The sequence below is a fragment of the Theropithecus gelada genome, chromosome X, assembly GCF_003255815.1.
Source record: "Theropithecus gelada isolate Dixy chromosome X, Tgel_1.0, whole genome shotgun sequence".
Taxonomy (NCBI): Eukaryota; Metazoa; Chordata; class Mammalia; order Primates; family Cercopithecidae; genus Theropithecus; species Theropithecus gelada.
In genome coordinates this window covers 105,513,274-105,539,230 of record NC_037689.1, presented here as the reverse complement: position 1 = coordinate 105,539,230, position 25,957 = coordinate 105,513,274, and the positions used below count along the sequence as shown (strand labels likewise).

General features: G+C 45.2%; 1 protein-coding gene across 1 annotated transcript in view; it reads right to left on the bottom strand.

Annotated features, from left to right (window-relative positions):
• Nucleotides 1-25,035, bottom strand: part of FRMPD3 (FERM and PDZ domain containing 3) — an 82,573-nt gene extending 57,538 nt beyond the window's left edge. The window contains exons 1-6 of the mRNA XM_025373013.1: nucleotides 25,002-25,035; nucleotides 21,840-21,893; nucleotides 20,751-20,909; nucleotides 16,901-17,003; nucleotides 13,903-13,948; nucleotides 1,631-1,735 (exon numbers count right to left, since the gene is read on the bottom strand). Of these exons, the coding sequence (XP_025228798.1) occupies nucleotides 1,631-1,735; nucleotides 13,903-13,948; nucleotides 16,901-17,003; nucleotides 20,751-20,909; nucleotides 21,840-21,893; nucleotides 25,002-25,035 (501 nt within the window). The remainder of the gene's footprint in view (nucleotides 1-1,630; nucleotides 1,736-13,902; nucleotides 13,949-16,900; nucleotides 17,004-20,750; nucleotides 20,910-21,839; nucleotides 21,894-25,001) is intronic.
• Nucleotides 25,036-25,957: the final 922 nt, after the last annotated feature.

The window sequence follows — 25,957 nt, the reverse complement described above, 5'->3', positions numbered from 1 at the left end:
TATGCTTATAACCTAGCTGTGCCTGTAGCCTAGCTGTGAGGTATGGAGAGGGGAATCATGGTGGAGGAAGGAGAAAGTGGAGAAGGGGAAGTAGAAGGGAGAGGAAGAGACGAGAGGGGAGGGGAGTGGGGAGGAAGGGAAGGAGTTCTTCACTGGGTGGCCTGCCCTTGACGGATTACTCTGCAATGTTGAGATGGGATAGGATGCGCCTGTTCATACTTCCCAAATCCAAGTCATACGTCCTCTGCGTTTTCAAGCACTCAGGACACAAATATCCTCCTGGTTACTTGGACCTTGGGGTCTATTTCACCCTGATTTGCAGGGGCTCCATATTACTCCTTTCCCCCTCTGCTCACCAATTATCACTTCTCTTAAACCTTTTCTTCTAGGATTGACACAGATCCCAACCATCAATTATTCAGACAGCTTGCCCAGTGGGGTCTTGTAGTCCCCTGGGTTTGCCAGCCTTCCTCATGCAGAGATGGAGGAGGGCATAGGCTGAGTTTGGGAATGAGAGTCAGGGAAATGGAGACGGAAGACACCTGTGTCCTCCATCTCTTCTTCTCACTAACTCTACCTCAAATAATATAGAAGTGCCTGGCACCCTGCTGATTTCCCTGCTCTGTCTGGGCCTGCTATCTTCTCCCGACAACTGTGGCTGTGCCTCAGCACATAAATGCCAAGGGCCTCCAGATAGATCTGCCCATCACAGCTATCAAAAGCACACAAGTGCCTGTTAGCTCTAGCTATCCCCTCCGTCCCCACTGGGATATTACTAACTTCTGCAGATTCCTGAGGAACTCAGCCAGAATGCATGACTGCTTAACACACTTCTTTTCTGCTCTTCACCTGCCTCTTCTCATTTGCACATCTGAAGCCGACAGTTCATTGCACGTAAACCTCCCGAAGCAATGAGAAACACTGTGGCTGGCCAAGACTCCCCAAATTGGCAGCTGCATGGCATGGGCTGTCAAATATTACCTGTCCTTTGAAACAATACCACCCAGTAGCAGATTTTGTATTGTCTTAATCTGAACCACTTGTCCCCCTCAACATCACTGAGAGGTATCTGGTAGCAGGCAACAGGTATTTATTTTGCTTCCCCTCTAGTGCTAAGAACATAGCAGGTGCCTAATAAAAACTTGGTGACTTAATGAGAGTCTGTATCATTTCCCTTAGGTAACTTCACTCATCACTGCATGGCCTTTTCCAGTCAAGATGTGGAGTTGCAAGATCACTTAAATGTGAAGAGAGCTCAATTTCACCAGCCACTCATTCCCTGGGTCTTCAAGAAGCCACTACTTCCTTCTTGTTTCTATCAAGTAGCAAAAGATGTTTATGGAGCACTTGCTCTGAGTGTAAGCTACTGTGTTAGGGATGGAAATTTCTCTAAGCATCAGAAGGATCTTGAGCGAATCAATATATATATTCCTTCTCCCCACAATACCTGGGGCCTCTCTGGATGTCACATATCCCTCTTCACTTACCACTTTCCCCCCTCCAGCACCTGGACGCTCCCACTCTAATCCACTGGGAAAGCTGTCCACTATAAGTAGCCCCAGAGCAAGAGCTTGACAGCCAGGCAGATTATGGCCAGGGGCTGAGGAGATGGAGCCAAAGCTATACTTACTGCATCTGTTTCTCCAACTGCCACCTGTTCAGAAAATCGAACCTTCACAGGATTGGACCTCAGCTTGGCCTTCTTCGCAGCACTGATGAAAGCAGATTTGGGGGACTGGAAAAAGAACAGAGAGATGGTGAGTTCTCCATATCTAGGGAAAGCCTAACCTTTGTCACGTCAGAGTTAAGATGTCCCAGTACAGGTACACTTTGCATTACTGATCAAGGAGTCAATAAATAAATATTGATTCCCTACGAGGTGCAAGGCAATGTGCTAAATGCTTCCCTGTATAATTGGTGTGTTCTGAAACAGCTGGGCATGAATTGAATTTGGGTAGATTGAACCCCACTATTATTATTCTAGGCCTAGGTGAGTTTGCAAAAGTTCTTTAGTAATAACATACATTGAGTTTTTATATATTTGGTTTTCTTAATGTGAGATAGACCTAAAAGATGTCTTTTTTTTTTTATTACATCTGAATATAAGCATCCCAAAGAATTTACAGAAATGATCTTATTCATCTCACAGACATGCCCTGCCCCTAGGAAGGAGTTGCATAATAAATACTGTTTTAGATGTGGGAGAAAGGAGACCTAGCACTCCAAAAGGATTTTTCCACAGTTACTACACTATTGGGGAATAGAGATGTGAGAGATTTAACCCAAGTCTCCTGGCTTTCTAGTTTTGGGCTCGGCACCACTTTGTTTATCCAATTCTGTAAGAAATGCCCCCAAAATCAGCCAGGCTTGTATTTTTTAAAAAATTTTTTTTTTGAGACAGAGTTTCACTCTTGTCACCCAGGCTGGATGGTGACAAGATGGTGCAATCTCGGCTCACCGCAACCTCCACTTCCTGGGTTCAAGTGATTCTCCAGCCTTGCCTCCTGAGTAGCTGGGATTACAGGCATGTGCCACCACACCCAGCTAATTTTGTATTTTTAGTAGAGTTGGGGGTCTCACCATGTTGCCCAGGCTGGTCTTGAACTCCTGACCTTAGGTGATCCACCTGCCTCAGCCTCCCAAAGTGCTGGGCTTACAGGCCACCATGCCTGACTGGCTTTTAGTTCTTGAAAACTCTCCCACAATTTTAGTGGAAGCATGATTAGCAAACACTGGAAACTAAGCCTTTCCTGGGTGCCCCTTGGATTCTAGCTCCCTGCTTAGCTCCATATGGCCCAGCAATCAGGAATACAGGGGTCGTGCTGAGGGGCATCCTCATTGTCTTTGGTGGGGGTGGGGGGCATTTATTCAATCATTTGACAAATTTAGCAAGGGCCTACTACATGCCACACACTGTTCTAGGTGATGAGGGATAGAGCAGTGAGTAAGACAGACAAAACTCCCTGGCCTCATGGAGTGTCCATTCCAGCAGGGATAGACAGACGATAAATATCTTTTAGGTAGTAAAGAAGGACTATGAGGAAAAATAAGGCAGGGTAAAGGACTACGCAAGAGAATGAGTGAGTTAGAGTGGGAGTAGTGAGGGTATTATATTAGCAATTTTGAAATACATAATACATTATTATTAACTATAGTCACCATACTGTGCAATAGATCTCAAAAACTTATTCCTCCTGTCTAAGTGAGCCTTTGTATCCTTTGAACAGCATCTCCCCATTCCCTCCCAACCTTAGCCTCTAGTAATCACCATTCTATGCTCCACTTCTATGATTTTGACATTTTTAGATTCCGCATATAAGTGAGATCATGCGGTATTTGTCTTTCTGTGTCTGGCTTATCATAATAATTATTATTATTTCACTTAGGATAATGTCCTCCAAGTTCATCCATGTTGTAGCAAATGACAGGATTTACTTCTTCTTAAAGGCTGAATAGTATTCCATTGTGTATTTATACCACATTTTCTTCATCCATTCATCTGCTAATGGTGGACACTTAGGTTGTTTCCATATCTTGGCTATGGTGAATAGTGCTGCCATGAACACGGGAATGCCGATGGCTCTTCGGCATACTAATTTCAATTCCCTTGGATATATATCCACAAGTAGGATTGTGCGGGTTATATTTTTAATTTTTTTTTTTTTTTTTCTGAGATGGAGTCTCGCTCTGTCGCCCAGGCTAGAGTGCAGTGGTGTGATCTCGGCTCATTGCAACTTCCGCCTCCCCAGTTCAAGTGATTCCCCTGCCTCAGTCTCCCGAGTAGCTGGGATTACAGGCAGGCATCACCATGCCCAGCTAATTTTTGTATTTTTGGTAAAGATGGGGTTTCACCATGTTGGCCAGGCTGGTCTTGAACTCCTGACCTCAAGTGATCCACCCACTTCGGCCTCCCAAAATACTGGGATACAGGTATGAGCCACGGCGCCCGGCCACTGTGGGAGGTTATTTTAGACAGGATGGTCAGGGAAGACCTAAGGATGAGACATTAAGCAGAAACTTAAGGAAGTGAGGGAGAGAGAGCCACCAGGCTATCCGGAGAAAGGCTTCTGGGCAGAAACTACAGTAAAGGCCCTGAGGTGAATTGAGGTGTATGAAGAACAGCAAGGAAGGCCAAGGTGGCTGGAGTGGCGTGATGGAGCAGGAGCAAGACGGGAGATGCTCAGAGAGGCAGCTGGGGGCTGGGTCATGGAGGATCTTGTAAACCACGGTGAGAACTTTGGATTTCACTCCACTAGAGGGATTCGATTGAACAGAGTCTGATGTGCATTTTAAAAGGAAGCCTCTGGTTGCTGTGTGGAAAACAGAGTGTAGGAGGACAATAGCAAGAGCATGGAGACCAGTTGGGGGTAAGTACAGTATTTGTAACTGCAATAATATGGTTAAAACATGATGGAGGCTTGGGCTAGGATGGTAGTGATGGAGTCGAAAAGTGAGTGAATTCTGGATATATTTTGAATACTGAGTTAGGATGCTATATTGACTGGATATAAGAGTGAGGAAAACAGAGACTTCAACTGAAAGAATGGACTCGCTATTTACTGAGATGAAGAGGACTAGGGAGTGAATCAGGTCTGGGGCTACTTCAAACCACCACCCCTATGGGCCTTGCCATGGAGCCCAAGTCTTACAATCAGGAATTTCTTTGTGTTAAGGCCCTGAAGGTCCCTGCCAGCTGGGAATACATTAAGCTATTATCTACCATTTACACTGCAGTTGAGATTCATTTACCAGATCAGCCACAGGAGGGCAGGGCCCTAAGATACACATTAGAAACAAACATCCTCATTGTGTCTTGGGCCCTGGTCCCAGCTGTGTTCTCCGTCAGAGCCAGCAATCTCATTCCCACAGAGGGGAGACTGCAAAAAACCACTTGTTTCACCTGAGTCCAGCGGGAACTCAGGCAGTGCGTGTCAGTCTTGGCTGCATAGTAGAAATGCTGGGAGGAGCTTTTAAAAATCCTGAAGCCCAGGGCCCACCACAGACCAGTTACATCAGAATTCCTGGGGGTGAGGTCTGAGCATCAGTATTTTTTTTTCAAGCTTCTGATGATTTCCAAATGTAGCCAAGATTAAGAACCATTGAGCTAAAGGAACCTTAGACTTCTCATCCTGAGCCAAAGGGGCAATTTGTTGGCAGCAGACAATATAGCACAATGAAATCCAGAGCTGGAGATCGTTGCAGAAAGTGATTACAGTATTGATTATACATGGAGTTGATAAATGCCTCTGTGTGTTGCACAGCCTGGTGCTCCAATCCTGAGCAGGGACTGCAGGCTGAGGCAGAAGCAAGAGAAAGGGGCAAGATAGATAGAAAGATCTGTAGCTATGCTCAGGCAGCTGTGTTTGATTCCATCTCCACAGTCATCCAAAGTTCCACCAAGGTGCCACAAACATGAGGCAAGGGGAATCTTTCTACCTGACAGTCACCTCTCTTCTCTGCCATCATCTGCCCTCAGATGACTGCATGGCACAGTGTGTAGAACGAGGCATCTCTAGAGACCTGAATGGGCCATGCAGCTCAACCTTCATTTTCACATGTGAAATGGAGGCCTGGGAAGAGGATATACTTTACCCAAAGTATTGAAATAATTGAGTAGCAGAGCCGAAACCAGAACCCACGTTTCCTGAGCCTTTGCTTAGTGATTGTTCCCCCACAGCAGGCTAAAGCTGGGAGTCCTTTCCTGATCTTTCATCCACTGGTTCTGGTTCTACCTTGGTGTTACGTAATGGACTCAAACAAATGAAGAACCCCAACTGGTATCCTTTTATGTATTCACCACAGTGAAGAGGATGGCATCCTTGCTATCCCTACCAAAGATGCAAATTAGATCCTGTCCTAGTGAGTTTCTGTTTGTACCACTGAAAAACCAAAGATTCAGTTAATTATAGGCACAAACCACAAAGGAGGAAATGAAATTGCCAATATTTTCAGGGATTATAATCATTTCCAGGTGTCTGTTTCAGAGTTATTTTCAGCTTGTTTATACTTCATTCCTCATTGACCCTTGTCCTGTCGGTCTCTAAGATTCCATCCTATTCTCAGTCTTTAGCCTTAATGCTGGTGACTCATTCATTGCCAGCTGGTCTCTGCTAGATGTCATGGAGTCACATCTAGCCTTATGCTCAGACACAGGTGAGGCCTGCTTTGCAGTGTGATATGAGGGGTCTCTCAGAGGCCTCCCTGTCCCAAAGCATCTTCAAAGCTCAGCTGTGGGGCTTGAAGTTTGTAATATTAGGGGCACTCTTTTGTATTACAATGTTGAGAATTGGAAAGGCCCTGGTCAAAATGTGAATGAGGTAGTAGGAAGGCATAATACACTTCAGGGGCCAGCATATTACAGGCCTACATAGGCCAAATCTTGCTCACCACCTGTTTTTGTAAATAAAGCTTTACTGGAACACAGCCGTGATCTTCATTTATGTATTGCCTGTGGCTGCTTTCGTGCTACCACATATGGCTTGCAAAGCCTAAAATACTAATTATATGGCCCTTCAGAGAAACAGTTTGCCAACCTCTGCACTAATTCATAACCATGCACTAACCAGCTGTTTTTAAAACTTGCCTGATGATAAGAATCACTGAGGAGTGCTTGTTAAAGCACAGATGCCTAGGCTCATACCAGATTTTAAAAGTTAGAATCTCTGGAAGAGTGGGGCCCAGAAATCAACATTGTTGAAGATATCCCAATCCATTAAGCATACATTAATTGAGCACCTTAAGGCTGGAATGTTTGAGCTCTTCACTGACCCTATTTTTTTCTCCAAGCAGCTGGGAATCTCATTTTGCAGCAGGCACCCTTTCTGGCTAAAATGAATTTTGGCCTGAAACATGGGACTAGAATTGCTAAGTACCTCTGGGGCCACTGCAAGCCCCTTGAAGCAACTGTGAAACCAGCAGCTTGGTGGAATAAGGAACAGAAGAGAGTCTGCCTTTCCCTCAGTGCAGAATTCAGCAGCTGGTTATTTTTTGACAATTTTTAAAATTTGGTGTCTGTATTAGTACAGATGTCAGGGTTGTGATCACTCAGATCTTGACCAAAGTCAGGTATAGGGCCAAATATTTTAGAGCAAGATAGGGCCCCGCTTTGGTAACTGAAAAAAATGAAACTCAGGTTCTTGAAGCTTTGACTGATTCGCCCTTCTGGCTCACTGCCTTTGACACCTGAGCCTACTTATAATCAATTACTATAGCAACCACTGTGGGAGCCTAGGACAATGGAGGGTCATCCTGGCTTCACCAGATCACTACTAAGGGAACCAGGGGGCCTTCCTTCCCACACTCAAGACTGTCTGGACATGAACATATCCTCTGCCTGACTTCCAAAGCCCTCCACAAACTACACCTGACTCTCTAACCACCTCTCCAAGATCACCTTTTGCTGCACTTGGTGGTTCTATCCACAGCTCCCTGCACACACTGGGCTTGCTATCACTCCTGGACCCACCTCACGCTGTTTCCTCCCTGTCCCCATCCTTCAGGGTCTACAGTGTCCTTTTGACCAGCTAAATGCCATCACTTTACAGTTTAGTTCAAACTCTACCTCTATCCTGAATCCTTCCCCAATTCCTCAATTCCCCTTCTTGGATTTCCTATAGTACTCCTGTTAATCCACACTGCCATCACTCATATCCCCAACCAGGCTGTATAAGCAGAGATACCATTTTATGTTAATATGTCTCCCCCTAGCACCAAGCACATAGTAGATATGGCATAAAATCTATTAGTTGATTGCTAAAATTAATAATGAATTAGTTCATTAATTCAGCATATATGGTTGGAGTATCTACCATCTGACAAACACTATATGTCAGGAAGCTCTGTAGAAAACCAGTTTTTCTGAGGTGGTTCCCATTATTTTGGCTTTCTTTTTCTAGGCAGGTGGCTCCAAGCAGAGGGGATTCCAGTTCTTTAAGTACAGGCTGTTTTCAGAACCAGGGTTTTCAGAAAACCAGGGTTTCATTTGAAACAGATTGTCTGTGCTTGCTTTATCAGGGTCATTCTTGGTCATAATCCAGTACTTTATCTGTTTAAAAATATTTACTGATTACCTACTGTGTGCCAAGGTCTAAGGGTTTCAAGATTAATAAATATCCAGTCAGTCATGAGGACTAGTTGGTAATTCAAAGATTAAGAAACACCCTTAAATACACAGAAGCTTATTAAGTGGTTATCTATGCAGTATGGTTTGAGGGGACCTGGGAAAGAACTCCTGTGACCCCTCTCCCCAGTTGTCTGCCATGCTATGAGTCACTCTTACAAGGAAAATGTCATCTGAGAGAGACTCCATATCAGAATCATTTGCTGAGCCTTTTCAAACCAATACCAGGGTCTCATCTCCAGAGCCTCTAATTCAATGAGTCAGGGCAAGAGCCACGTATCAATATTTTTATGTTTTCTTTTTTTTTCTGTCTCTGCTGCTCGAATGAATCAGAACTGAGTATTAATAGTTTTCAGAGCTTCTCAGATGGTTCTAATGGATAAACAGGGTCAAGAACCATTACCAGGCCAGGTGTGGTGGCTCACGCCTGTAATCCCAGTACTATGGGAGGCCAAGGCTGGAGGATTACTTGAGGTCAGGAGTTCGAGACCAGCCTGGCCAACATGGCAAAATATTGTCTCTACTAAAAATGCAAAAATTAGCCAGTGTAGTGGCACATGCCTGTAATGCCAGCTACTCCAGTGGCTGAGGCAGGAGAATCACTTGAACCCAGGAGATAGAGGTTGCAGTGAGCTGAGATGGCACCACTGCACTCCAGACTGGGCGATAGAGTGAGACTCTATAAAAAAAAAAAAAAACAGCCACAGTATGTAGGAGTAGGTATTAGGCGATTATCCGCCACAGAATGTAGGAGCTATTAATAGAAAGAGACTTGCAGATTGTCTGGTCCAGTGTCTTTTTTTTTTTTTTTTTTTTTAAATACAGATTCCCAGGCCACATCCTGGACCTATTAGGAGGTTGTCTTCTGGAAGTAGTGGTAATCAAACTTTAACATGACAAGAGTTTTATAATAGGTGGCAGTCTCCTCGCACCCATGAGATGCCAAGTGCCTGCTATGAACACAGTATTATTTTCTGTGATGTAGGGGGTATAACATTAAACACATATTGGGAGTCTTCAAGAAGCTTTCAGTATAGCTAAAGAGAGAATATCTGTCAGTGGAGACTTGTTAAGGTAGTTATGTTCTATAACATTTCCATGAACACTGAATTAGTGAATACTGAACTGTTGCTCCAATATTTCACATAAATTATGGTGTTAAATTTTAAAAACAACTCATCCTAGTAGCTTCTATGTTCTTTATTTTACAAAGAGAAAATGAAGCTCAAAAGTGTTAAGTGACTTGCCTGAGGCCACTCCACTCACAGGTGCCAGAGTCAAGACTGAAACGCTGTCCAACTGGCCCCAGAACTGCAGTTTGTTTCTTGCACTACACTGCACTGCCCCCTATCGTCTCCATCCTCTGATTACCTCTGTATGAGAACTGACACAAGAAGGCAGAGCATCACCTTGTCAGACCTCGGCTGGGAACGTGTGCATTGGGTAAATCAAAATTTTCACACTCTGCACATGTCTGCAAATGACCAGGAAAGTGCCATGAGTGTTGATTTTGGGGGTTATAAATAAATTTTTGGGAGTAGGCAAGTTGGCAAATAGGGAATCTGCAAATAATGAGGATCGACTGCACATGTATGTAAGCCTGACATTCAATTGGGATGCACTAGGATGGTCATACTAGTTGTAAAATACGGAGAGATTCTTTCACACTGATTGGTAAGTAGGCACTGCCCTAAGCTTCCTGGATGCCACCTGACCTCTCCCCCTGGACCTCCTTACAAACGTAGATCAACTACAGGGTTAACATCTGGCATAATTAAGAGGACTTCAAGACTCTGCTCCAGTGCTATTACTGACTCATATTTTGACTGGATTGACTCCTACTGTACAGGTCATTAAATGTTTTGACAATTAGCCCTGTGTGTGTGTACTCATCCACTTCTATGCTCCCAGGGTTTAGAGAGCACAAGGCTGACAACTAGAATGTAAGCTCTGTGAGGGCAGGGACCATGTTTGTCTGGTGCACTGCTATATTCCCAGCCTAGAAGAATGTCCAGAATAGTAGGTGTTTAATAAATGCTTGATGAGTGAATGAACAGATTAGGGAAACGCTCACTGAGGTTAGTCAGGCAAAGCTGTTTGGAGAACACGAGTATCGAACAAGGTCTTAAAAGAAACAGACATATATTAGAAGAGATGTGGAATAGTACAAGGACAAAAGTCCACAGGGCAGTAAGACCTAAGAAGGAAATGTACCTAAGAAGGAGAAGGAAATCAGCCTGGCCTCAGCAAAGGGGCCATGGGTTGGGACCTGCAGAGTGAGCAGAACAGGGGGTAAGAAAATGTTGGAGGCACTGGGATGGGAAAGTTGAGATAGAGATTGGGGTGAGTGTTATGCCCTTTATTCTGCACCTAAGTTTGGACACTTGAGTTTTGTTTAGGTTGCTTTGATGGTTGGAAACTGGGTTTCCTTCATTCCTTCAATCAATATTTATTAGCACCTACTCTGTGCCAGGTGCTGGGGATACAGCAGTAACAAAACACAGTCTCTACCCTCATGGAGCTGACATTCTAATGAGGGACAGAGATGATAAACATGTAAATATAATATCTCACGGGAATGTAAAATGGCACAGCCACTTTGAAAAACAGTCTGGTAGTTTTTTAATAGACTATATATACACTTACTATTTGACCCAGCAATCGTACTCTTGGGCATTTATCTCACAGAAATGAAAACTTATGCCCACAAAAATCCTGTACATAAATATTATAGCAGCTTTATTTGTAGTAGCCCCAAGCTGGAAACAACCCAGATGCCCTTCAATGGGTACATGATTAAACAAACTGGTACATCCACACCATGGAATACCGTGGGGGTACTACTCAGCAATAAAACGGAACAAAATATTGATACTTGCAACAAGTTGGATGAATCTCGAGGACATTTTGCTAAGTGAAGAAAGCCAATCCCCAAAGGTTACATATTATATAATTATATTTGTATATTATTTTTGTTTGTTTTTTAGAGAAGTGGTCTCGCTCTATTGCCCAGGCTGGAGTACAGTGGTGCTATCATAGCTCAAAGCAGTCTCTAACACCTGGGCTCAAGCAATCCTCCTGCCTCAGTCTCTCAAGTAGCTGGGACTACAGGTGTGCACTACCACATCTGGCTAAATTAAAAAGAAAATTTTTAGAGACAAGGTCTCATTCTATGTTGTTCAGGCTGATCTCAAATTCCTTAGTTCAAGTGATCCTCCCACCTCAGCCTCCTAAGTAGCTGGAATTCCAGACAGGAGCCACAATGCTTTGCTTCCATTTATATAATATTTTTGAAATGATAAAATTAGGGAAATGTAAAGTCGTTGACAGGGATTGGGTGTAGGGGGTGAAGTGAGTATGATTATAAAAGGACAACATGAGGAATCCTTTAGGTGACAGACTTGTCCAGTTACTTTTTTAAGTTTTAAATTTTTGTGAGTACATAGTAGGTATATATATTTCTAGGGTACATAAGATACTTTGTCACAGGCATGCAACGTATAATAACAATATTATGGTAAATGGGGTATCTTGACTGTGTTGGTGGATACATAAACCCACATGTGATAAATTCATATTGAACCATATACATATGTTGTATCATTGTTGATTTCCTGGTTTTGCTATTGCACATAGTTTTATTTGCTTGTTTGTTTTTTGTTTTTAAGATGGAGTCTCGCTCTGTCATCCAGGCTGGAGTGCAGTGGTGCAATCTCAGCTCACTGCAACCTCTGCCTCCCGGGTTCAAACGATTCTCATGCCTCAGCCTCCTGAGTAGCTGAGACTACAGGTGCGCTCCACCATGCCAGGCTAATTTTTTTGTGTTTTGTGTAGGGATGGGATTTCACCATGTTGGCCAGGCTAGTCTCGAACTCCTGGCCTCAAGTGATCAACCTGCCTCGGCCTCCCAAAGTGCTGGGATTACAGGTGTGAACCGCTGCACCCAGCCTATTGCACATAGTTATGTAAGATATAACCACTGGGAGAAACAGGGTAAAACAGGGTAACAGGTACATGGTATACCTCTACTATCATTGCAACTTCTTGTGATCTATAATTATTTCAAAAGAAAAGTTAAAAAATATAATATTTCAGCTCTGAAGAAAAAGTAAGCAGTATCAGAAGATAGTGACAGGTAGATGCTATTTTAGAAAGGATACTCGGAGAAGGCTTCTGCAAGAAGGTGAAATTTGAGAAGACCTGACTAACAAAGTAAACCCAATCTTATACTCTGATCAGAGTAGTAAATTCTAACCACACATCAAGCACGTTTTAGTGGGAGAACTGGTGGTCATTTTCAAGACAGGAGATTGGGAGGTTGGGACTGACTGCCTACTGCCCACGAGGCAACTGCACACGTGCAGCAAAGTGGTGGGGAGGGGACTATTGGTAACAACAATGGAGTGATGGGGCTTGCCTGCCCAGAGACAAGAGAACTGGAACTAAGAAAGGCCTATCTGCCTGGGAGCATTGTGTGTACATATGTGAGAGAGCACATGAGTGTGTGTATATGTGAGTAGTGTATGTATGTATATGTATGGGTATGAGCGGGTGAGTGTATGTGTGTGAGTGTACGTGTGAGGATACATGTGAGTCTATTAGGTATGAGGTTGTGAATGAATGTGTGAGTGTATTGTGTGTATCTGTCAGTGTGTATATGTGTGTGAGTGTATGAGTGTGTTAGTGAAGTTCACACTGATGCAGAAGACGTCTGGGAGCTGGGGGCCATGGGGAAAGGCAGTTAGTTTGAACCAAGATTGATTTCAATCCTGCTCTTGCCTGGTGAGCCCATGCTGTGCACCTGTGTTCCATCCCTCGCTGTGTCATCTCTCTATGGAAAATCTTGCCCTATCCCTCAAGGTCCAGCTCAGGTGCAGCCTCTTCCTTGAAGCCTTCCCTAATTTCACGTCCCCCACCCCCAACAGATGTGACCTCTCCTGTGGCTATACATTGAGGGTACAGCATCCATGCTGGGGTGCAGAGGACTGTTGGGGACATGAAAAGGGGACAGGTGGGCTGGAGGTAGAGTGAGGGCTCTGAATTTTGCACATGGAAGTTGTGTACCTGGGTTTGTGCATTTAAGCTAAGATTGCTATAAGGATATAACCAATAATGGACACTGAACTTTCTAAATCCAACGCTTGAGGAGAGGGGACTAGAAATTTTTACTTTTAACAAGTAGTCCTGGCAACTATTATGATCAGGTATGTTTAGGCAACACTGTTCTACTTTAAATCTCTCAATGTACAGATGATGAAACAGGTCCAGAATGGGGAACTGACTCATCCAAGGTCACAAAGCCAGTTAAGTGATTGTACTAGGACAAAGATGAATCTGTTTGTCCAAGTGTATCCCCCAGCAACTTTATATTAAATTATATCACATATGGTGCTGTGTCTCATACATTGTAGGTAACTTATATGAATAAGATTGGCACCTATCATCATCCAGGACTTTATGAGAGTTCACATTGGACAGATACATTTTAATGGAGTACAGCCAAAAAGAAGTGGAAACTGTATTCGGAATTGAAGCAGTGGGCAGCTTAAGTGGGTAAAGCAGAAGGCACAGGACAGAACACAGCACAGCCCTTCAAAATCCTCAGCTTTGGACATGAGCAGAGACATGCTATTCAGAAGGTATTTAAGTTCACTCCTAAATCCTTGGCTCATATGTTGGTTGTAGTCTCTGAATCCCCAACCCCATCAGTGTTGCTTTCCAATATGGAAATGTCACCTCTTCTCAGTCAGGAGGAAGGGCAGATGGCAAAGAGGCTCACTCACCTGATGAGTGTGCAGAACTGTAAGAACGATGAATTCCTTAGAGCTCCTACAGAGAAAAGAGGAACAGGAGAGTAGTGTATCATGTACTAGGTATTCATCTAGTATAAGAAGCAACACCAGAATTTTCTCCTGGCTGCATTCAGGTATATGGATTAGGATAGAGGGCAATCTGAGTGTCTGCATGGACACTTTGCCTCCAGTCATTTGTGGAGGCCAACACAAACCATCCATATTAATTCACACAGGCATCCAAAGATGGTATAACCATTACCTCTGGGGTTGTCATTTTTTAGGTCTTCTTTTCATATTCCTTCTCATATACTCTCTGTAGAAATCTCCAAACCTTAGTAGCAATTTTATGTGTAGACTAGAAAATTCTCAAGGAAAACTGAAAGTCTGCATTACGGAATTCAAAGTCAGAGAGTCCTGGGAACCATGTACAATGATTATTGGTAATTTGGTATTTAAGTGAGAGGAGACATTCAAAGTAAAAACCCAAAGGAGGTCATTTGGTCACCATGACTCATACTCAGCAGATTTGTTTTAATTGAGGGACCAAAAAAGAGAGCCAGGGAGCAACAGATGGAAACCCAAACTCTCCAGATAGCAAATATTCAAAAGAATGAAGAATATGAAACTCTTCCGGCAAGAATTATGCCAATGATCAAACAGGCTGTGAGGTATGAAAATTCTCTCCCAGGAATACATAATCTTTTAAAAGAACTAAAAGAAATGGAAATAGTTTGCCTTGAAGGAGCTTCCCCTCTCCTTGTTGGCCCTTTTCAAATGTTTACGTGAACAAAGTCATTTAAGAAGTAGAGTCAAGCTGCCCTTGATTCTGGATATTTGAGAAATGCCAAGGCCCGCAGCTCTAGAACTCTAAACATCTACCACATTTGGTGAGGCAAACTACAGGGATTAATCAGCCCCAGGGTTTGGGAAGTTCCCAGAAGTAAAGAGTTGTGTTCCAGGAAAAATACTAAAGAAAATACTTTATCTTGAACAGGGGAGGGGCATAACATAAGTTGGATTATGTGACTCGTCTCCTCCAGCCCCTTGCCATGTCTCCCCATTTCATTTAGAACAAAGCCACAGTCCCTATGGTGGCTTCAAAGGTTCTCCATTATCTGGACTTATTTTCTACAACTCTCCTCTTTCCTTACCAACTCCAGTCCTACTGGCTTCTCCCCTGTTCCACAATCGTGCCAAACACACTCTTGGCCTTAGGGCCTCTGCACTGGCTGTTCTCTCTCCAACACCTTCTCCTCCCTCAAGTCTTTCTTCAAATGTCACCTTCTCAATGAGGTCAACATTGGCCCTACTGTTTAGTTACATTTTGCACCCCTGTGCCCAGCACTCCTGATCCTCTTTACCTAGATCTACTTTCTATTCTTAATAACGTTTATCAGCTTCTAATATGTTGTAGAACTACTTATAATCTTTTCTGCTTATGATGTGTCTCCTTTCACTAAAATGTAAACTCCAGTGAGCCAGGGATCTTTGTCTGTCTTATTCATTGCTGTATCTTCAGTGTGTGGAACAGCGCCCGGTGCATCAAGGACAATAATAAATACTGGTTGGTTGATTGACTGAATGAATGAATAACCCACTGGCTCCCAAAGTTATGCTCTGGAACCCCTCACGAAATCAGCCTAACTTGTTTTGGAGTGCAAAGATATCTACTGAAAGCAAAGCAGTGACTTCTGAGGGACCAGGCTGAAAAAACTCCAACATGCCCTAATAAGATAGAAAGAACTCACCTCATATTGGTGTGGTAGCAGAGGGTGGAGAGTGGAGGGTGGGGAAATGCAATATACAACTGAACTTGGAGAAGAGTCAAAGAAAAGGTCATTAGGGATCAGACACATTTCATGGTATTGAGCTGGAGGGAGCATGCCAAGGAAGCCAAGAAGTGCTCTGGACTTCAGGAGGGAACATTCCAAAGCCCTTCAGAGCTAGTTAGAGGGTGCTGTTCCATACACAGATTGCTATGTCTGCCTTTGAAGGCAAGGGAAGAGCTCTGGGACCAGGTGGGCTTTTGGGAGCCTGGAAAGATGAGTGGGATGAAAACACTCTGAACCAGGAGGAGTTGAAGGAGATGGAGGCAGAGATGAAGTCAGACTATGCAAGGGGGAGAGAGAGAGGAGGAGAGAGAGAGAAAGAGAGAGGGAGAGAGAAAAGGAGAGACAGAGAAAGAGCGAGCATGTACATGGTTCCATTTGGAGTGAGATAGCCAAGCTCCCCCAAAATGAGGTTAGTCCGTGCAATTTGGAGCCTTTACCTCTTATTCTCTAATTCTTTTTCAACAAATGTATGCCAGGGTGTGTGCATGTGGTGTGGATGTGGGGTAGGAGAGTGTGTATGGTGTGTGTGTGTGTGTGTGTGTGTGTGTGTAATATGTGTAGGAGTAAGGGATAGGTAAAGACAATGTGATTACTCTCCATTTATAAACAGTGGTGATCCCACAACGTTCCTTTTGTCATCAGCTTCCATCTGGGGAGGGCATTTAGGGGCCACAAACACTATGGAGAGTATCCACATTGGGAGGTTCTCTTCCTCAACCCACTGGCCACGAATTCTGATTTTTTTTCTGGAGTGGGGGAGTTGGTCAATGTCTTGCTTGCACTGTGCATATATCTAGGATGTTCTTTTAATGGCTTGATTCTCATCTGTCACTTGGTCTGTCCCACTGGACAAAAAAAAAAAGGGGCTGGGGTGAAGAGATTCGTCGGGTGGAGGGAGGTAGGGGTGAGACTCCAGCAGGGAGTTCTTTGCATCTGTTCCCATCACTGGAGATGCTAAGCCAGTGTGTATGAAGGCTCCTGCTGACCCTGAATAGCTGGTCCCTGAAGTTCTGGGTTAGCCAGGAGCCCTGTATAGGGCTTCTCTGCCTGGAAGGATTCTGCTCTCAGAGTGAGGGGGGATAGTGGTAGCCCCATGTCACCAGTGAGTCAGGGGTGGGGATACTGATCAGCTCCTGCCAAGAGGCCCCTGTTACCTGATAAGTTCTATGAGCCTCTCCCTCGGGGCTTCACTCACATCTTCCTCATTAATAGCCACAATCTGGTCACCAGCCAGGAGCTTGTTCTCAGAGGGGCCTCCTGCAAAGGAGAGGAGAGAGATGTGAGGGCTTAGGGTTACGGCTGGTAAAGTCCAGGTCTGGGCAAGTCCCCTGTGCCTGTAGGAGCTGAAGCGGGTGCTGAGGCCTGGAGATGGTGCAGGCTGAGCTGTGGTGATGTAGGGGTTGCTATTCGAGCTCTCTGCTGCTGTTGCTGCTGCTGCTGCTGCTGCTGCTGCTGCTGCTGCTGCTGCTGCTGCTGCTGCTGCCTATAAGCAGATAGAGGGCAGAGGAATGAAGACAGAGAATGGAGTCGGCCCCCTTTAGTTCCATGCCAAGAAAGACATGCTCTGGACTTCAGGAGCAAGCATTCCAAAGCCCTCCAGAGCTAGTGAGGGGGTGCTATTCCAAACACAGAACGCTAAGTCTGCTTTTGAAGGCAAGGGAGGTGCTCTAGAACCAGGTGGGCTTTTCGGAGCCCCGGAAAGACAAGTGGGATGAAAACACTTTAGCTGGGCACGGTTTAGTAGCAAAAGGTCCCAGACTTAGATGAGGTCAATAAACATTTTACTGGCTTGCTTCTTAACGAGGAACACAGACTTCCATTTCATAGGCGGGACTTGCTTAGGTACAAGGAATGACTTCCAGACTACTGGAGGTGGTCAGGCGACAGGAGGAGGAAGGATCTTCTTACTTGAATATTATTCATACTTACTGGTCTGTAAGGACTTAAGCATTCACTTATCTGAAGACAGAGGAAAAATACCTAAAGGGTTATTTTTTTTTCAACACTGAGAAATGCCACTGTCCAATAAATGAGGGGAACAAAGTACATACCCTTGTGCAGTTGGATATTTGTTTCCTCTCCCTCCCATTTCTTTTCTTTCTTTATTTTTTATTTTATTTTTATTTTTTTGAGGTGGAGTCTTATTCTGTTGCCCAGGCTGGAGTACAGTGGCATGATCTTGGCTCACTGCAACCTGCACCTCCCAGGTTCAACAGATTCTCCCACCTCAGCCTCCTGAGTAGCTGGGATGACAGGTACACTCCACCACGCCCAGCTAATGTTTGTATTTTTAGTAGAGATGGAACATCTCCATGTTGCCCAGAGTGGTCTTGAACTCCTGACCTGAGGTGATCCACCTACCTCAGCCTCCGAAAGGGCTGGGATTACAGATGTGAGCTACTGTGCCTGGCTCTCCTTCGCATTTCTACTGCAAGGTTAAGAAAGCAGACCTATCTGAGGGCTGTACCTTCTTGGTTGGGGCAAAGGGTGAGGGTAGATGGGTACCACAAGGCTACGCTGCCTCTGATGTTTAGCAAAGATCTTCTTGGAGAAAAGCTTCTCAGAGACTTGGGGAGAATGAGAACTCAGATCCAGCCTGACTCAAATTTGAAAGAAATGTTCAGTGACATGACCCACTATCAAACCAGCCTTGACTCTTGTTTGAGTCCACCTTGAAGGGCCAGATCCCAACTTCTCCCTCTCTCTCCAAAGAAGAGGGCTGCCCAAATTCCAAAAACACGAACATATACAACAAATACATCACTTGAGCACAGCTCAATGGCTCTGGAGTGTAGAGCCTATGTGCTGAGGATGGCTGCGCCAGCACAGGCAGCAGGATTCATTGCTCGAGCAGCAATTGCCTTAAACACACTAAGCCAAGTCTCCTGACAGTGCACTGGCTTCAGGAGCAGAGTGTGGTGGTGAAGAGAACACTCTTTACAGCCAGACAGACCTGGACTCTGATTCCAAATCTGCAGTTCACTGGTTGTGTGACCTTGGGCAAGACATTTAATCTCTCTGAGTCTCTCTTACCTCATCTATAAAATGGGAAAATAACAGTACATATGCATCACAGAAATGTTGGGAGGATGAATGAGATGATAAATATACAGCACTTAAAACAGCTGATTGATGTTGCTAAGAATTGGATAAATGGTAGTTATTATACCATCCAAGGGACAATTCCTTTAACTCATTTCATTCCTTCTATCTACTTCTGCCAAAAATGCCAGTCTCTTAGGTGGAGGCCACTCTATCTTCTTCTTCCTTTCCCTCCCCTCCCTTTCTTCCATCTAACAGAGGAGGTCCTCGAGGAACTCAACCTCCTTTATGGGCCTTGGCCCTTTGATGGCACTGGTAACATCAGTCTGCTACTGCTTTCACAAATGGTTTGTTGGCTTGATCAACCATAATTGCTCTTCTGTAGAATACTTTTTTTTTTTGTCTTTATTATGGCCTCAAATGAAGAACCAAACAAGTCCTGTGCATTCAGGAGCCACCTGGACCAGAAGCAGCACTATGGATCAGTCTTTTATGGGGCTTTTATAGGGCTATGCATGCCAGCCCCATGGCTTTTTGTGGTTCATGCCTGGGGCTTTTCTTCTCTTCACCCCTCCAACTCCTTCTTCATTGTTATACCTTTGGCAGCTGAACCCCTCTAGGCCTGGGGGCTTCCTTCAGCCGTGCAAATTCTGTCTCATTTGAAGTTAAAGTAGGGGCTCCTGGTGGTCTATTACTGAGTGTTAGCTGGTCCCTCTTTCCCAGGATAAATTTGATTTCTGATCAGAGATTCAAAACCTTTTTGCAAAACTGCATGACTGACTCCAGAGCCTTAGGTCAGCCACGGACTCCTGTACTAAATTGTTGTTGTTGTCGTGTGTGTGTGTGTGTGTGTGTATGTGTGTTTTCCCCCCTCTGTGCCCTCTAGTTGAAGAGAGAGCTTACAAAAATCTTTTTCTTTTCCTTGGAGGATTGCAAAATTCGTCAAATTTCTGCAAGACCAGTTTGTACTCTGGCTGCTCCTCTTGACTGAGCGAGAAACTGTTGTAAACATCTAAAGCCTCAGGCCCAGCAAGTCAGGAATAAAGCTCCATTCCGTCTGTCTTTTTTGTCAATGCCTAGCACATTCAAAACAAAACAGTACTTCAGTCTTTTCCCATTTCATTCATGATAGCAGGGCTTCATAGCTTAGGTGGGGCTTTGCTTGTTCCATCCCACATGGCCCCTTACAGGACCTACTTCCCCTGCATGGCATCAAACAGGCCCAGGTGCAAACCCTGGCTCTGCTGCTTACAGCTGAGTGACACTGGACAAGTCATTTCTCTTTCATTATGCCTCAGTTTCCTCATTTACAAAATGGGAATGATATTACTTATTTACCTTGCAGGGGTGGCTGTGAGAATTAAACAAGATGATGTAAAGCACACAGTAGATGCTTAATCAATGGTAGATGTTTGTTACTGCCACTCAAGCATTCAGAGATTTCATTATCCTCTCCTCTCCTATCCCACCTGTGGTCTGTATCTTCATTCTGGTCTTCAATGGCTGACCTATTTCATGAGTATGTACATGTCTCCACAACCTGATGGTTAGGTTCTTGAGAACAGGAACTGTGTCTTGTACTTCCCTACAACATTGCTGGGCTTAGAGTAGGCAATCTATAAATACTTGTTGAATTAAATAGAATAGGCACATCTTTTTTTGCAAGACATTATGGCTCTTTTATGAATGTTCTATGCAAAGGGAATCTTTATTAAGACCCAGATGCTGTTAAACAATCAACTGCAGCCTTTTTCTAGGGCCCCAAACAACCTCAATGGTTGTGTCTATCAGTCTTAAAAGGCCAGCTCCCTCACACAGTTATTGGTTGGCAAGTCTTCAACCATTCTTCATGAATTCTTTAGCAACACAGTTAGAATGCTTGGAAGCTCTGCTTTTTGGGAAGATATGTGGGTGTTGGGAGACAGGAGTCAGGGCTAGGGGGACACTCTGAGGGACACCTACCTGGCCTCACAGATCGAACCACCACAGGCCTCTCACTGCCAGCCACGAAGCCAAAGCCATATATAGGGTCTCGATGAACGGTCACTTGTCGCAGTATCTCTGCTGGCAGCTGCTCACATTCCATATCATTTGCGCTCTCTTCCTGCATCACATGACTGGGGAAAAGGGAAGATGGGAGCAAAACAAGATGCACAGGGAACTAAGCCTCAGAACCAGCAGGGAGAGAGGCCGGTTAGGGTTCTGGCTCTGGCACCCAGAAGTTTACAGCTTAGCTTCCTACATCCTCTGGAGCCAACAGAAATGATGACTGCCTCATATTTCAGATTGGAGAAAGAGAAACCTAGAAAATAGAAGCTACTGTCTTCAGGGCTAGAGCCAATAGAAGAAACTGATGTCGTGAGCCTGAAATTAGAGTCAGACCCTTCCTCTCAGATATTGGAACTCCAGAAGGAACCCAATACAAATATTCTGCAGAAGTTAACTGTCATCTTCCACTGACTTAGCTATTAACTCCTTAAAGGAGACTAAAACCTTGCAGGAAGAGACCACAAGACAAGTAAGTGGCAGAAGAAATGTAAAGTTGTTCCAGAAGATGGAGCATCTTCATGAAGCCCTGATGCAATTAAAAAAAATTTTTTTTTAATTTTTTTTTTTTTTTTTTGAGACAAAGTCTCACTCTGTCACCCAGGTTGGAGTGCAGTGACACAATCTTGGCTCACCACAACCTGTGCCTCCCATGTTCAAGAGTTTCTCCTGCCTCAGCCTCCCAAGTAGCTGGGACTACAGGCATGTGCCACCAAGCCTGGCTAATTTTTGTATTTTTAGTAGAGGTGGGGTTTTGCCGTATTGGCCAGGTTGGTCTCAAACTCCTGGCCTCAAGTGATCCTTTCACCTCAGCCTCCCAAAGTGCTGGGATTACAGGCGTGAGCCACCACACCCGGCTCATCTTGATGCAATTTTAAACTTGAATATATCTTATGTTGTATACAAAAATAAATGATTTAGGTAGCATATATAAATAAATGTGCTAATGTCTGGGACCACAATTGTCCATAATGCCAACTTCTTTCAGTTCCACAGGAACTCTGGAAAAGAGTTCCTGTGGGCCAGGAGGGGAGCTGCATCCTGGGGCTGCCAGCAGGCCTGAAAGCCTAGAGAAGCTGGGAGAAATCACTGTCCTAACACTGGGGAGAGATTACACATTGTTCTCCCGATGCCCACAACTTAAGTGACTAAAGCTTAGGAATTCCACAAGAGCTTCATAAATGTTCTCCATCAAGGGCCAGGGGAGGCATACTGCAGGCAAGAAGGGGTCTGAGTGTAGTATTCAAATGAAAAGCACTGAAGAGTGAGGGTGTAGAGACACTGAGGTCTGTGATGACACTGGTGCCAAGGCCAGGGAAGGAGGTAAAAGGAGGAATGGATGGTCAAGGAGAATGGTAGGGCAGGTGGAGATGGAGGAGAGAGGGCCAGGGCCAAGTGACCCAGAGCCTTGGCTCGCTCATCTGGCACCACTACAGCCCCAGACTTTTAGGCCTTCTAGATAGATGAGTTTAAGTTTTCTAGCCTCAGTATGTGTATTTGCTAAAATTACGGTTCCAGGCAGAGCCCTTTGGAACAAGATACAGAGGGCCAGTAGCTAATTAATGAAACTAGTATAGGTTTGTAAAAGAAGTAGGAGGTTTTGACACTCTGAGAGCAACGCAATTCTTTTTTTTTTTTTTTTTTTTTTTTTGAGATGGAGTCTTCCTCTGTTGCCCCAGCTGGAGTGCAGTGGCACGAACTCAGCTCACTGCAACCTCCACCTCCCAGGTTCAAGCGATTCTCCTGCCTCAGCCTCCAGGAGAGTAGCTGGGATTACAGGCACGTGCCACCACAGCTAGCTAATGTTTGTATTTTTAGTAGTGACATGGTTTCACCATGTTGGCCAGGCTGGTCTTAAACTCCTGACCTCCGGCGGTCCACCCGCCTTGGCCTCCCAAAGTGCTGGGATTACAGGCGTGAGCCACTGCACCCAGCCGAGAGAAATGCAATTCTTTATTAGCTAAGAATATCAAATTCATCAGTAGCAAATGGTTTGAAGCATTTAGGTTATTTATCAGGACACAGTTTCAGTAATTAGAGAGAAGCTTTAGGACTATTTATAGGGGAAGGAGAAAAGATTTAGAATAATTGTATCAAAGAGAAATTCATAGTCCAGCAAAGAACTCTGAAGTTGTCTCTATCATATGAGATCTCTCTGGCTACACCTCACGCTGGCTTGGAGTCTATCTGTCACCCCTTCAGGAGGTGGAAGGGGATGCTAGGATGAGGTCAAGTCCCTGGAAGGCAAATTCAGAAACTTGCTCCTTCCCTCTCACACCGCTAAGATAAATGGTCACTTTTCAATAGAAAGTCACTCCAAAGCTGGAACGTGGCTGATTAGTGTCCTGGACAGGCACCCTCATGGGACAGGGACCCTCTGAGGGTGGCCACAGGCTGGCGCCTCTTTCATTTTGGCTCCTGGTGGCAGGCAGGAGCTCGTCCTTGAAGGGAGCCAGAGAACACCTTCCTGCAGCTGCCATCTTGCCTCACCCCTAGGGCTATTTGGGAAATGAGCCCTTTGCTTCCTGCCACCCGAACTTGTTGGCACTAAAAGGACTTCTTGGGATGGCACCAGCTCATTTCCGACATGGGCATCAGCCAGGGAAGGCTGTGCAGACTGTGGCGTGGGGAGCAGGAACTCCCGCAAGGAAGACAGACACAGGTGTGCTGTGGAAGCGCTTGGGATACTGTCCTATGCTCAGCGCTCCCCCTTGATCCCTGCCACTGAAGCCTCCCCTTTGCCCCTTTTTCCTTTTTTGAAGCAGAGGACACTTCAATTTCCATTGGACCTTGAGGTACTACCACTTCTGAAGAAAGTGGGCACTCCTGGAGCCAGAGGAATCAATAAGCAAACAGCCTTTTGTGACACAAGTGCTTTGCTTTACTCTTTTGACACATATTAATTAATCAACAAGTATTTATCGAGTGCCTAATCAGACAGTCCAGCACTCTGGGGTACACAGGAGAAGTGACAGGTCTCTGCCCTCAAAAAGCTTTCAGTCTAGCTGCGGGAGAAAAGACAAGTGTGTGTACTGAACAAGAGAATTACAGTGCTAACTGAAACTGGTAGATGAGATCTATAACTAAGTTCCAACTTGGGTGTTCAGAGGGGGGGTAGAGAAGCTGGAGAAGACTCCATGGAGGAAGTGGGGATTGTACTCGCTGGCCAAGAAAGGGCAGAGTTGGGGAGACAGGCAAGAACCAAACTGTGTGCATAGGTGCATTCCATCTTCCTGCAGGTGGCCCAGCTATGTGGCTCATAGCCGCAGGCGTGTATCCAGGTGTGGCTGGAGCACATTCATCCCTGGGTTGTCCCTAACTGAGCCAGACTAACCACCCTTAACTGCCTTCAATTCTGCAAGCAGCCCTTTTCTCACACCACTCCCAGGTATCTTGAGACAGGAGAGAAACACCTCCATTAACAGACCAGAAGGCCATTTTACAATTCAAATGGAAGTTGTTCCTTCCCTCCTGGGGTTTGCCTTTTTCAGTGTCTGCAGCTCAGTCCCTCTGAAATTTGCTAAGTGCCTGGAGACTTGGGAGTGACACTGAAGGCAAGCAGTGATGGATGACAGGAGCTCAGCTGTCCATGGGTCACATGACTATCCTCCTGGGGGAAACAGGCAATTTGACTTTGAAAGATGTTTGGCTTCTGGTCCCTTCAAATAGGGCATCCCTGAACAAAATTGTGAAGCATCCAATGCTTATCTCCCCCGACCCCCCACCCCACGAGGTTTGTTTCTGAGGCCTGCTATTTGCTTCTGTTGTTTGCCCCAAAGTATGCAATGCCTTCCTTCTCTCCCCTTCTTACCAAAGTCCCCAAAGGTATTCCCTCACCTTGTGCCAGGCTTGCCCTCTCTATTTAGCGACCTGGGTAAAGGCCTAGCCTTTCTCTTCTGCCTAATGATAACAACATTTTATATTCATGCAGTTCTTTTCATTTTTACCCTCATTACTTAATTTGAGAAAAGATGCTTTCACATCCATTATCACCTCTGTCCTGCCAGACAGGCTAGGTGACTGTTCCTCCTCCATCCCAGCCTTCTAGGTAGGAGATGAAGAGGCACAGACCTACAGTGGCTAAGCACATTGGTGGCCCAGCTGGGGCCACATCTTTATGCTAGGACCCACAATCGCAGCACCACCTTCCTGCTCCCTCCCACTCAGGGTCCTGGACCCTCTGGCTATCCAGAGTCTCCATTGCAAGCTGCCCCAACCCTACAGTCAGCAGCACTCTACGTCCTAGCCCAGCCTGTATGCTCAGCCCACAACATAATTAACCTGTTTCTGAGCCTGTTCACTCTGCGTTGTTGGGAGAATGAAATGAGATCATGACTACAGAAGCACTTAGGAAGGTTAAGCATATCACACAAATGTAGAGGTGGCGATGTTATTGGTAGCATTATTCGGGGTGGCTGGAGGAGCAGAGAAAGGGAGCCAAATATAAACTTCACCCACTTCACACAGCCGAAGCCCTTCCCCCAACTCCTTGCCTCTAAGAGATAGCCCCGCAACACACTCTGTCCGCTCATTCTCCCGGCAGCTCTTTCCCTGACCCAACTACCAGACAACCTGACTCCCTCTGGATGCCCTGATTCCTCCATGGGCTAAACTGATCCCTCCATCACTGTCCAAAGAGGGACTGGTAGCTTGAGCTCATGCTAACAACTGTTGCTAGGCAGATGTGGCTAAAGGACAAATGAACCGAGAATAATACAGAATGATTCTAAGCTGATGCTCTCCTGAGTTGTGCTTTCATACAGGAAGATGGAAATGTAACAGCTAAATTTCCAGGCATCCACTTTTAGTTCTCCAGCCCTCTTTGCCTTTGGCTCCTTTTTCTTTACATTTGGTTGGCTCCTTGGGGAATCTTGTCACTCCCCTCAAGACTGGCAGGATTTGGAACCATGTGGGGCCAATTAGCCCTCTGATTCCGGTAACAGAAGCCTGACTCTACTGGAAGCTCTAGAGATCCAGCATGGCAGGCTAGCAGCTGGGCCCCCATGAGATGCAACATTCCCCTGGCAGCAGAGATGGCAGCCCCCCCAGAGCTGTGAAGTAGCTGCTCTGGGTGCCCTTTTGTAGGGAGCTTGGGCACAAACCTTTCTTCCTGTAAAGAAGCC